The 12,385-nt window shown below is 48.1% G+C and overlaps 1 protein-coding gene across 2 annotated transcripts in view; it reads left to right on the top strand.

Annotated features, from left to right (window-relative positions):
- Window positions 1–7,030, top strand: part of IGDCC4 (immunoglobulin superfamily DCC subclass member 4) — a 78,585-nt gene extending 71,555 nt beyond the window's left edge. For both annotated transcript variants that reach the window (XM_082198314.1, XM_082198313.1), the window contains exons 19-20: window positions 2,013–2,174; window positions 3,435–7,030. In XM_082198314.1, coding sequence (XP_082054440.1) covers window positions 2,013–2,174; window positions 3,435–3,959 — 687 coding nt within the window. In that variant the 3' untranslated portion in view covers window positions 3,960–7,030. The remainder of the gene's footprint in view (window positions 1–2,012; window positions 2,175–3,434) is intronic.
- The last annotated feature ends 5,355 nt before the right edge of the window (window positions 7,031–12,385 follow it).

Genomic DNA, 12,385 nt, shown 5'->3' with positions numbered 1-12,385 from the left:
CAGTCAGTGTAGACAGTTTTGAGTTCGATAGACCAATGGTCTGACTTTGGATAAGACAGATTCCTATGGTCCTCCTCTAAGATATGAAATAGGGCTGGGGGTACTGAGAGCAGGACCTGGCATGCTTTGGGGTGGGAGGGGAAGGCGAGACAACACCCTGGCATTGCCAGGGGATATGGAGGCCTCCCGGGGTCCACCTTGCAAGAGTGGGAGGGCTGTGGTACGCCATTTTCAATTTCCAGCTAGCGGGAAGGTTGGGGAGTGGGTGGGTGGGAACAGCAGCCTCTGTACCTTTCAAAACACCTGAGAGCAAGTCATTTTGCCCCAGCTGGGGGCCTCCAGCACCCAGAGAAACCGTCCCACTCTGGGATCTGGAAAAGGCCAACTTGAGAGCTAACCAGCTCAAGCTCTGAAAGGCCAGGCAAAGGCCCCAAGTGTTGTGCATGGTAGTTTTTTATGGCAACCCGGAGAGGAGGAGGAGGAGGAGGAGAGGATAAAGGAGCCTGGACAAGTTCTCTTCTAGCTGTATAATTTAATTAGACTTGCAAACAGGGTAACACTTGTGGCCCACGGGATTGGAGAACGCCGCAGAGGAGCAGGTTTTGGCCTGGTTTATGAAGCAAAAGTTTTTGAGTCTGGGATCAGGGGCTGGGGGGAGTGAGCAGGATTTGGCCATGCAGCTGAAACCTCTTGAAGGAGATCATCCAATGCAAGATAAACCACAGGCCTGTCAGCCTCCCATTTTAAAATGTCTTAGCATCACTGCTGCCTGATTCTTTCTCTCACATGCCTGTGGTTCGTTCTCTCTCTCTCTCTCCTGCCATGTTAACAGCCCAATTCGCAAGGCCAATTCTCTTTTTCATTTCCCATCTTGCTGCCTTCCTCTTCCTCCTCCTCTAGTCAGGTTTTGGCTGTGTCTCCACACAAGGGAACCTCTTTGCAAAGACAGGGGCCCATCCCTAGCTGATGTTGTTTTCCTTTTGGCAATTTTGACAAGGGAAGAAAACCCATGGCCTTTTGAAACACATACATCATATATCAACCTTCCTTGTGAATGAATTTACTCGATCCATACTAGTCCAAAGCTGAGCACCTAGGGGCAGAAAGACAAGAAACTCATTCTTCCATCCTGCCCGCTCCCACAAACAAACAAGCAAGTTAGTTCCCTTAAGTCTGCAAAGGCAGACTTGAAACATGTGAGCCAAAGCCAGAGAAATTCAGAACCTAGCAGGGGAAGAAATGATGTAAAGCTGAATAAATTTGCCTAACTTCAGAAGACTGCAAAATTCTGTTTCTGTTGCTTTTTTTTTTAAAGCAATTAACCCAGCTCTCTTTAATATTTTTATTGTGTTACAAATCACTAAGCGGTAAGAAACTCATTAAAGAGTAGAACGCTTTGCAAGAGTTCATATACACTTCGTTGAGGCCCTTTTTGCCCTCATTCTCACTAAAGTGCTAGACTGCAGATGAGGGCTCACATCACTGAATACTCCTCTGTACAAAAAAAATAAAAAAAGTTTTAATCCCCTCACCTAGAAAGCTAGCATGTCATGCAGCTGTTGACTACCTTTCTCCCTGACATACTAATTATGTGCTGGGATTAATTCCTTATTGCATTTGGCTACCTTAAGTCCAAAGTGGCTCAGCCAAGACTCACCTCAGTGGAAACGAAGCCTTTATTTCATTATTTCACCATGGCTTCAAACTGGTTGGAGAAGAGCAGCCTTACTGGTGGTCTCCAGATGTTTTAGACAGCTGTGCTGGCTGGGACTGACAGGAGTTGCGGTCTGAAACATCTGGGAAAGGCTGGTGAGGAACAGCCTTTTCCTTTTTCACGTTACAAGAAAGTTCATTTAGTTTCCCTTTGTTTGTTTCCACTGCTTCCATTTGCCTTGCAAATCCCAGCAGCAAAGTGTCCCCAAAACCCTTAGGCTTTATTTCCACCCACAGACCTTGGATCTTCCTGTGTGGCACCAGAGATAATGTCCCTTCCTTTCCTTACAATTCTGTAGCCTCCCTGGGAGAAATCGCTGAGCAGCTGGGCAAACAGCATCACTGGCTATGGAGACACAGCTCCCAAAGATCCCACCATGGCTTTGAACGGATCATTGAAGATGGCGTCCAATGGAGGGCAAAAGGTCTTGCTGCAAGCGCTGGTCTATGAGGTTGTTACGGTGTGTATTCCCAGCAGGGGGATTCTTGCTGTTTGGAACAAGAAGAGAAAGGTTTGTTTGCAGGGCTCACATAACACTGGGGACTGCGAAGTTACATTTAAATTCCTGGCTTCTCCGAATGCCTGGTTGACTAGTTTACCAGGATAAAGTGCATTCTGTCAACAGAGCACCTATAGGAATTTCCCCAGGTTGGTGCCAGCGGTCAGCATAATTTGGCTGACTCAGACTCTAGTGACTTCCCTTGATCTGGACATTCTACTTTTTGTGTGTGTGTACATCACCAGATCTTAACCTATTACAGTATTTGTAAGAATGGATTGCAAATATCATTGAATTTGCCCATTGCAACTCTGTGTTTATATGCAAGTTGTTCATATGTTTGTATAAGTTTTCAATCTACAGTGGTACCTCAGGTTACATACGCTTCAGGTTACATATGCTTCAGGTTACAGACTCCGCTAACCCAGAAATAGTGCTTCAGGTTAAGAACTTTGCTTCAGGATAAGAACAGAAATCAGGCTCCGGCGGCGCGGTGGCAGCAGGAGGCCCCATTAGCTAAAGTGGTGCTTCAGGTTAAGAACAGTTTCAGGTTAAGAACAGACCTATGGAACGAATTAAATACTTAACCTGAGGTACCACTGTAATCATAGAAGGGAGCCACATTTTTATTTTTCCAGGTCATCAGTATCAGTCTTTTTGCTGTGGTAAGGGCACAGAGAGTGCACCCACATTGTCCTTTTGTAAGGTTCCATGTGCTGCGTATATAATTCAAGAGGATATTTTGCTCTGTAAATGCAAGGTTGTTCTGTGCAGTTCTGTTGATAGTTTCAGTTATCTTCTGCCAAAAATCTTTCAATATAGGACAATGAAAAAACACATATGTTAGAGAAGCATTATCCCTGTTGCATCTTCAGCAGTTAGATACCTTAGATAGTGCTTTTTTAAACAGACATAATGGGGTCCAGTATATTCTAAATATTATTTTTTGTTGTATGAGCCTCAATTTAAGGCCCAGAGACATTATACTTCAGTTGATGCAGCCTAGAATAGCATTCGTCTTTTTTGCTCTTGCATCACACTGTTGACTCATGTTAAGCTTGTGTTCACTAAGACCTGCAGATGCTTTTCATATGTTCTGCTGTCAAGCCAGGTATTCCTCATCCTATGTTTGTTCAAGACACACCTCCTGCTTTTCGATAAACACACCTTGCAGTATTTCACCGCTGTTCCTACTCTTCGCTTGTCTCTTTCATAATACAGAATGACGTGAACAAGGAACACGCCCCCAGCAGCCTCAACCAGATGGAAGCAGAGGTCATTGTCCACTCCGACTTCTCAGCCTCTGACCGAGATTTTGACTCCCAGCTTTGTGTGCTGGACGGGGAACCTGTTCTCTCTGAGGACTGCGAACGGGAACACCTCCATGCGGAGGACTCCTCACGGCAGGCGTCCCCCAGCCTGAACCTCACCAAAGCGTCCCGGGACCAAGAAAACGAGAGTGACCCTGAGGCCCACAGTGTGTTGCTCAGGATAGATGGGCAGGCCCACAAGATGGCCGCTGAATTTCTTGAGACAGACACTGGCTTCCCCAGGCCTGGCCAAAGCCTGGACTCGGCTGAGAGCGGGGACTCTGACTCCCTTCCAGAAGGGGGAGAAGATGCGCAAGCCAACCCGCGCAAGGCTTTCCCCACGGGCCAGTCGCAGCCCCTCTTGTGTAGCAGCCTCTCTAGTATAATCAATTCACCCTCAGTGTTTGAGAGTGTGGCCTGCGTCCACCATCTTTGAAGAGGCCGTTGACTATAAACCTTTGACCAGAGCAGAGCTTAGAAGTAACGTAATACCTATTAAATAAGGCTTAGCCCTCGATGGTACTAAATAGCCTCACAGTTCCTGGTTTGGAGGAGGAGGAGGGCCTGGAAACCCCCAGAGAGCCACTGCTGCCAGACAGAGTAGACAATACCAAGCTAGATAGACTCGTATAAGGCAGCTTCCTGTGTTCCTGTAAGAAGGTACAGCAGTGCCTCCCAAACGTTTTTACTATGGAGACCTCCTCCCAACCCCACAAGTATTTTGCCTTTGCGTTAGAACCCCAGAAGCTGCTGCCTGTCTTATTTTGTGAGCAGTTCTCCTGCAGCACCCACTTTGGAAACGTTTATGTAGCTGCTGGGGACGCGGGTGGCGCTGTGGGTTAAATCACAGAGCCTAGGACTTGCTGATCAGAAGGTTGGCGGTTTGAATCCCCGCGACCAGGTGAGCGCCTGTTGTTCAGTCCCTGCTCCTGCCAACCTAGCAGTTCAAAAGCACATCAAAGTGCAAGTAGATAAATAGGTACCACTCCGGCGGGAAGGTAAACGGTGTTTCTGTGTGCTGCTCTGTTTCGCCAGAAGCGGCTTAGTCATGCTGGCCACATGAACCGGAAGCTGTACGCCGGCTCCCTTGGCCAATAAAGCGAGATGAGCGCCGCAACCCCAGAGTCGTCTGCGACTGGACCTAATGGTCACGGGTCCCTTTACCTTTATGTGGCTGCTGAGGGTTAAGAAGGTGCCATGGACTGGTATTCTGGGGTCACAAAGGGCCAGGGTGGGCCACACAAGGCCCTCAGGGTGTTTTCATCCCACCAGGATTTTCCCCCTCCAGCCCACACAACCCCGTAGTGCCACCTTTTGGTGGTTGCCATGCAGCCAGGAGGAGACTTGGCGCAATGGAATAAGCGCTGCTCCCTTCTGACGTTGGCACCAGTGTCAGGTTTGCACCTCTGTATGGCACAGAGTAAGCCGGTCTCTGGCTCCAGCTTTTTTGAGGCCTTTTGGCCATCTGGCCTTGCAGAGGAGCAGTAGGTTGTGTGACTTGTGAAACCGACCCAGAATCTCTCGTGTCAACACAGGACCCTATGGAAGGGTCACCCTTTGCTGATGTAGGGCCTAAACAGGTGGGGTACACTGCCTCTCATCTGGCTAAGCCATTGCCTCAACCCACCACCCCGTGCAAGGATGGTTGTATTGGTCTGTAGCTGCTGAGCCCGTTAACTGGGGGGCAGGGATACCTTTGCCAACCCCTGGCACCAATTCAGCTTAATTCATTTGCAAGATTAGGAGGAAAGGGGCACTTTCCAAATTCAGCCTCGAGGGGGATGCTTTTTACAAGTCTTAAAGACTATGTGATGAGGGTTTTTGGTTTTTTTTTACCCCATAGGAATATTTTAATTATATTAAATATCAACTATCCAGAATTAATGCTTTTAAAAACAGGAAAGAGAATCCCCGTGCCTAATGGCATCCGTAACTGGAAATGCCAAAAATGAATTTGCATTAGCATAACACAAATGCACATTTTGTTCAAACAGATCTCAGTTAAAATAACACAGAGAAAAGGGCCAGTAAAAGGGCCCAGGGAACAATATGATGATCCTTTCCCACTTGCCTTTGGTCCAAGGGCTCCAGTAATGTATTTCTACTACCAGCACGTAGAATTCAGCCTGCAGGTATTCCGAGTGCGCTGCAGCTCATCTGGTGTTCTTCTGGTGCTTAAAAGGAGCCCCAGCCAACCTGGTCCTCAACAGCCAGCAGCAGGAAAGCGTTGGGGTGGGGGCACAGTGGGGATGTGGAACAGTTCCGAAACACTCAACCTATTTCTTGAAATTTCCCTCCACCTCCCAGGCAGGCATCCTATTGGGTTGCGTCCTCTACCGATGCTGACTTTTCTGATTGAGTAGAGAGGGTCACCCCTGTCCCCCTTGCGATGCTGCTGGAACATCCCTGCTCCCTCACCTTATGTGAGAGTTGCAGTATTTAGGGCCGGTTTATACGTTCAGCCGAATCAAGCGGTATGAAGGTTTTATTGGCCCGGACAACAGTTTCACTTTAGCCTTCACCCTGACATGCTCACGACCACAGGTCAATTTTGCCTCCCCTGCAATGAAAGCCTTTCCACGGGGGTGGAGAGCCTCAGTCCTGGGGGGTCAAAGATGCACACACCTCCATGGGCCTCTTGATCTGGCAATGCAGCCCTCCTAGGTGCTGGGCTGTGTCCCTGAACTGCAATACTGCCTCCTGTTTGTCTCATGGAGAATGCGGAGGGGCAGGTGGGGCTGTAGGAACCTCTTTAAGTTGGCACACCTCTAAATCTAACCTACTGTACCTCCATTGCTTCTGCCTTTCGCCCCCATGCAGCACTGGCATGCGGCCCCCGGGAAGTTACCCACGGGTGAATGTGGCCCTGGGGCTGAGAAAGCCCCCCCTCCCGTCCTTTCCCTATGTTTTCTGTGTTCATCATCAGCAGGAAAGCAGCCTTCCCCCTGCCCCCATGTTTCTGGTGGATGCTGGCCCTTTCCTTGCAGGCAGGTGTTGCCGCCACTTATTACACACTCTGCGAGTGCTTCTAACAACTTGTTCCGAAAATAGAGAACCATCTCCAGCAACTGGGTCACCTCACTAGCCTGGATGTTTGTGTTAACACAGGCCACTTTCCAGGCAGGAAGCCCTCCTGCCTCAGCCCCACTGAAAGGAACGGGGGTCCATTTAGGGCTCTTGTTAATTTCACTGTGGGCTCGGTGAGGGGTTCCTGCTGCGATGGGGCCCTCTAGGTTCTTGTACCTAATATTTTAGGTATTGGCCTTTCTCTTTTTTCTCCTTTTTAATGTATGACAATGTATTTTTTATTTCCTCAGAGCATCTTTATATTATTTAATTTTTATATGAAAAAGGAAAAAAAAAATCTAGTAGTGTGTGTCTCTAGCGTAGCATTTCTACTGCTATTTCTCTATGGTGTCCCCCCCCCTCCTTAACACAACAACTACCTCATGCTTGTTTTTTTTTATTAAAAAGAAAAGGAAGAATAAAAGCAGTAGATTTTTGCTCCTTTGTGGTGTTTGTTCTTATTCTTTTGTAAAAAATATATATAAGTAAACTAAGTATCTATGAGTCATATCCAAGGCTTAACCCACTCAGAACAGGTGCATTGAACATGGTTACTTTTCATTTCAATGGGTGAGTAGGATTAGCACTGGACACTGAGGTCCAGCTCCGAGGGCCTTCTGGTGGTTCCCTCACTGCGAGAAGTGAGGTTACAGGGAACCAGGCAAAGGGCCTTCTCGGTAGTGGCGCCCGCCCTGTGGAACGCCCTGCCATCAGATGTCAAGGAAATAAACAACTATCTGACTTTTAGCAGACATCTGAATGCAGCCCTGTTTAGGGAAGTTTTTAATATTTGATGTTTTATCGCTTTATTATTATTATTATTATTATTATTATTATTATTATGATGTTGGGAGCCACCCAGAGTTTCCCCAGCCAGGTGGGTGGGGTATAAATCATCATCATCATCATCCAATTCACTTTTACAAAGTGTGCCGGCAGATACCCGCTTGGAGGCTTTAAAAAGGGTTCAGACAAACCCACAGTGCCCTCAGGCCCCTGCCATTGACCAAGGGACCATGGCCCCTGGGGGGTTCTACCCTCTGCCTCCCAGAAAGAACATGGCAAGGAGGAGACTCAACCTGGTATCACTTTCTTTGCCTTCTTCTTTGCTTTTCCCTGTCATTTGGTTGAAGGGGAAATAAGCAAAACCAGAGATTTTGAGGGTTTCATTAGATCTGGGGATATTAAATCAGGTCTGGCTTTAGAAGCCGCCCCTCCACCCTGTCGCCGGACCTGCCAATCACAGATTAATGAACTCCATCATGCCCATTGGTTATTTACATACATGTTGATAGGTTTTAAATGAACTGGAACCACTCAGGAAATAGATTTACATGCTGGTGTGGCCATCAGGATGAAAACATCTGCTCTGTGTGCAGCAACAGTTAGGGAAGAAAGTAAACCAGATGTTGGACTTAATTACAAAAAGCAGAGTGAGAAAGGGGGGCATTCTACTGAGAGTTACTGGGGTGGTGAGGGGGTGTTCACAGGATGTACTCCTCTTCGAAATGGCCAGGTCTGATTTCCTGCCAGTGTTAGACATGGTCAGGGAGGTATAAATTCCGGGAGGGGGGGAGAGAGCAGGGGGGTGGGGTGCTACATCCTTCTCCTGACCACCACCTCCCCCCTGGAAATCTCACATCTCAATCTATTTTTAATATTTCTTCTTTCCCAGATGGGCTCCCAAACTAGAAGTCTTGGGAGAAGCATCAGTGGCAGTTGTGCAGTGTTCTGGGTGAAAGCGGGTGGCGGGGAGAGGCTGATGTTTCTGAAGCAAGGTTCTTTGCAGAGTCCCCGTCTTCAGTGTCCTAGTCATTAAAAACGACATTAAATATATACCGTATTTTTTGCACCATAACACTCACTTTTTTCCTCCTAGAAAGTAAGGGGAAATGTCTGTGCGTGTTATGGAGGGAATGCCTACGGGTGGCGGGGGGGATCTGCTGCAGTCGTGGGCAGAGGATCCATGGTTCCCCTTCCTTCCCTCCTCCGAGGCTCGCTTTGAAACAGCAAAGTGGGAGAAGAGCTGCTGAGTGGGGAGGAGAGAGGGACAGAGAGCCTGCTTCTTTAAAGGAGCAAAGTGGGAGAGGAGAGGAGCCGCTTACACGAGTGTAAGCGGCTCCTGTCTGGTTGGTTCCTTTAAAGCAAGCAGGCTCTCTGTCCCTCTCTCCTCCCCACTCAGCTCGCTACATAGCAGCAAAGTTTTTCAGCTCGCTAAGCCGGGGATGAGCGGGGAGGAGGAAGAAAAGCAGAGCCTGCTTGCTTTAAAGGAGCAAAGTGGGAGAGGAGAGGAGCCTTCTCCCTTTATACCCCTCTTCTTCATTATTAGCAGCATCCTTCTCCACCCACCCCACGCGTGTTCCTTCTCCCCTTAAACCCCTCTTCTGCATTATTAGCAGCATCCTTCTCCACCCACTCCACGCGTGCTCCTCGTCCCTTGAGTGCTTTTCCTTCCCTCCCCACTTAAAACGTGGTTACAAAGCACGGATCCACATGGATCCTCAGGATTTTTGCATTGGGCTACTCCAAACTCACTGTCAGATCACATGTCTGTGGCCACAGCATGAACCACAAAAATCATACATCCACTGTTTTGTCTAGAATATTTTTTTTCTTGTTTTCCTCCTCTAAAAACTATGTGCGTGTTATGGTCAGGTGCGTGTTATAGAGCGAAAAATACGGTATATATCTAAAAGACAATCCTATTTTTAAAAAGCTAGATGAAAACATTCCACCCACACAAAAAGACCAAAGAACTGATGAAAAAGAAGTTTTTGCCTGGCACCTAAAGATGTATAATGATGGTGCCAGGTGAGCCTCTTTGGGGAGAGCATTCCACAAATGGGGGGCCATCACCGAAAAGGTCTGCTCTTGTGTTGCCACCCTCCAGACCTCCATGAAGGGGGCCCATCTACAGATGACAATCACAGGGTCCAGGCTGGTTCGTATGGGGAGAGGTGGCCCTTGAGACATTGGGGTACTGAGCTGCACAAGACTTTATCAGTCAAAACCAGCACTTTGAATTGCATCCAGATGTTCCAAAGTGAAGGAACACTGAAAACACAACGTGCTTCCTTTTCAAGAGAATGATGTGCAACTTCTGCTACATGCAATGTAACTTGATGGAAAAAACAACTTAAGTCACTCCCCACCCAAAATGGGAGCACTCCAAATATTTGCCCACGTACGCGTACAGAAAAGAGCAGAGCTAGCTGAAAGGCAACACATGGAGATCTGCACTGATTCTTGCAATGAATCCCTAGTAATTATTATTGTATAATTATAAGATCATTGCATAATCGTGGATGGCTGCATATTTTTAGAGGGGAAGTGGCGGTGACTGTCATGAAGCAATCTTGCACCTCTGAATTTGCAACTACACTGGGGATCAGCGGGGATGATTTGATGGGATAGGATGGCACCCACCGGCATGTGCCCCCCCCCAAGGTTCCCCACCAAGGAAAGTGGCCCTCACATTGAACAACAGCAGCAAAAGGTTTGCAATATGTCTCTGCGCGATGCCAAAAACGCAGACCCCCAAACACAGGTCTTTCCCCAGAACAGTGAAAGCCTCATTCCTCCCGCGTCTCTCTCCCACTTTCCTCCTCCTAATTATCCACGAAAGTGCGATCGCTCCCGATGCAGCTGGGATTGTTTTTGCAAGCGCCGGTCTAATCTGCTCGCGACGGCTGTGGAATTCAGTAGCTGCTCCGCCGAAGTGAGAGCCGGCCTGGTCTGCTCTTCCCTCGCAAGGGGCTCCCGCTCACTGTTTGGTAATACAATCTAGTCCGGCTAGAGGTGATTCAGAGGAACTGGAGAGAGGGGGAGGGGCCGAGGGACGGGACAGGGTAGCATATATGGAGCCGGAGCCCAGCTTGGGTACGTTCCCCAGGCTCCGCCGCTCGGGCGCTTCTGGCTCCGGATGAGAAAGGAGATCTTTCTTACAGCGCAGCAATAAAACAGCTCGCACGCTTGCGAAGCTAAGCAGGGTCCGGCATGGTTTCAAATGGGATGGGATACTATGTATCACAGGGGGTTGGACTAGATGACACTTGGGGGTTCCTCCCAGCAATACAATCCTATGAAAAGAACGCTGGAGGTTTCTGAAACTTAGGGGTGGCTAGAAAGAAGCATAAAGCAATGACAAACCTAGACAGCATCTTAAAAAGCAAAGACATCACCTTGCCAACAAAGGCCCATATAGTTAAAGATATGGTTTTCCCAGTAGTGATGTATGGAAGTGAGAGCTGGACCATAAAGAAGGCTGATCGCCGAAGAATGGGTGCTTTTGAATTCTGGTGCTGGAGGAGACTCTTGAGAGTCCCACGGACTGCAAGAAGATCAAACGTATCCATTCTTAAGGAAATCAGCCCTGAGTGCTCACTGGAAGGACAGATCCTGAAGCTGACGCTCCACTGCTTTGGACACCTCATGAGAAGAGAAGACTCCCTGGAAAAGACCCTGATGTTGGGAAAGATGGAGGGCACAAGGAGAAGGGGACGACAGAGGACGAGATGTTTGGACAGTGTTCTCAAAGCTACAAACATGAGTCTGACCAAACTGCGGGAGGCAGTGGAAGACAGGAGTGCCTGGCGTGCTCTGGTCCATGGGGTCACGAAGAGTCGGACACGACTAAACGACTGAACAACAACAAACAAGAAAGAAGCATGCCTGCCTCTCTCATCAGGCAAAGGATCGGGATCAGCCGATTTAAGTGGCAGATGATCCCAGACTTCATTAGGAATAAGGGGAGCGGCCTGCCCTGCAGGAATGTTGTTAGCGGGCGTTACAAGTAGTCTTTTGCACAGGAACTCCGGCATCTGTCTCCCCACCCCGATTTAAAACTTAGTTTTATATATTTGTTGACTTTGCTTCGACGGCAGCTTTCCCTTTGAAAGTGACATACAATATTGGCCCATGAGCACATGTATCTGACATGACTCCTAGCCCTGACCCGGTAACTGTCACCCGAGTCCTCACAGAATCATAGCATTGTAGAGTTGGAAGGGACCCCGAGGGTCATCTAGTCCAACCCCCTGTGATGCAGGAATCTCAACTAAAGCATCCATGACAGGTGGCCATCCAACCTCTGCTTAAAGACCTTCATTGAAAGAGAATCCACAACCTTCCAAAACAGTCTGTTCCAACGTGGAACAGCTCTTACTGTCAGAAAATTCTTCCTGAAGCTTTGTCGGAATATCCTTTATTGTCATTAGAATTCATTGGTTCTGGGTCCTGTCTTCCGGAGCAGGAGAGAAAAAGCTTGCTCCCTCTTCCATGTGGCAGCCCTTGAAATATTTGAAGAAGGCTATCATATCTCCTCACAGTCTTCTCTGTTCCAGGCTAAGCATACCCAACTCCCTCAACTGTTCTTCACAAGGCTTGGTTTCCAGAGCCTTGATCATCTTGGTCACCCTCCTCTCCACACGTTCCACCTTGTCAATATCCTTCTTAAATTATGCTGCCCAGAACTGGACACAATACTCCTGGTACTGAGACCTTTTAGTCCCCGAGAGTGCCCCCGGAGGCTGCCACAGAACCTGACTTTTTAGGCTCTAAGATTTTACTTTCTTGGGCTCCATGATCACTGCAGATGGTGACGGCAGCCACGAAATAAAAAGACACCTGCTTCTTGGGAGAAAAGCAATGACAAACCTAGACAGCATCTTGCTAACAAAGTTAAACTATGGTATTCCCAGTAGTGATGTATGGAAGTGAGAGCTGGACCATAAAGAAGGCTGATCGCCAAAGAATTGATGCTTTTGAATTCTGTGCTGGAGGAGACTCTTGAGAGTC

Source organism: Podarcis vaucheri, assembly GCF_965113315.1.
Source record: "Podarcis vaucheri genome assembly, chromosome: 14".
Lineage (NCBI taxonomy): Eukaryota > Metazoa > Chordata > Lepidosauria > Squamata > Lacertidae > Podarcis > Podarcis vaucheri.
Note: the sequence above shows the minus strand (reverse complement) of the source record. Positions and strands in the feature narration are given on the sequence as shown.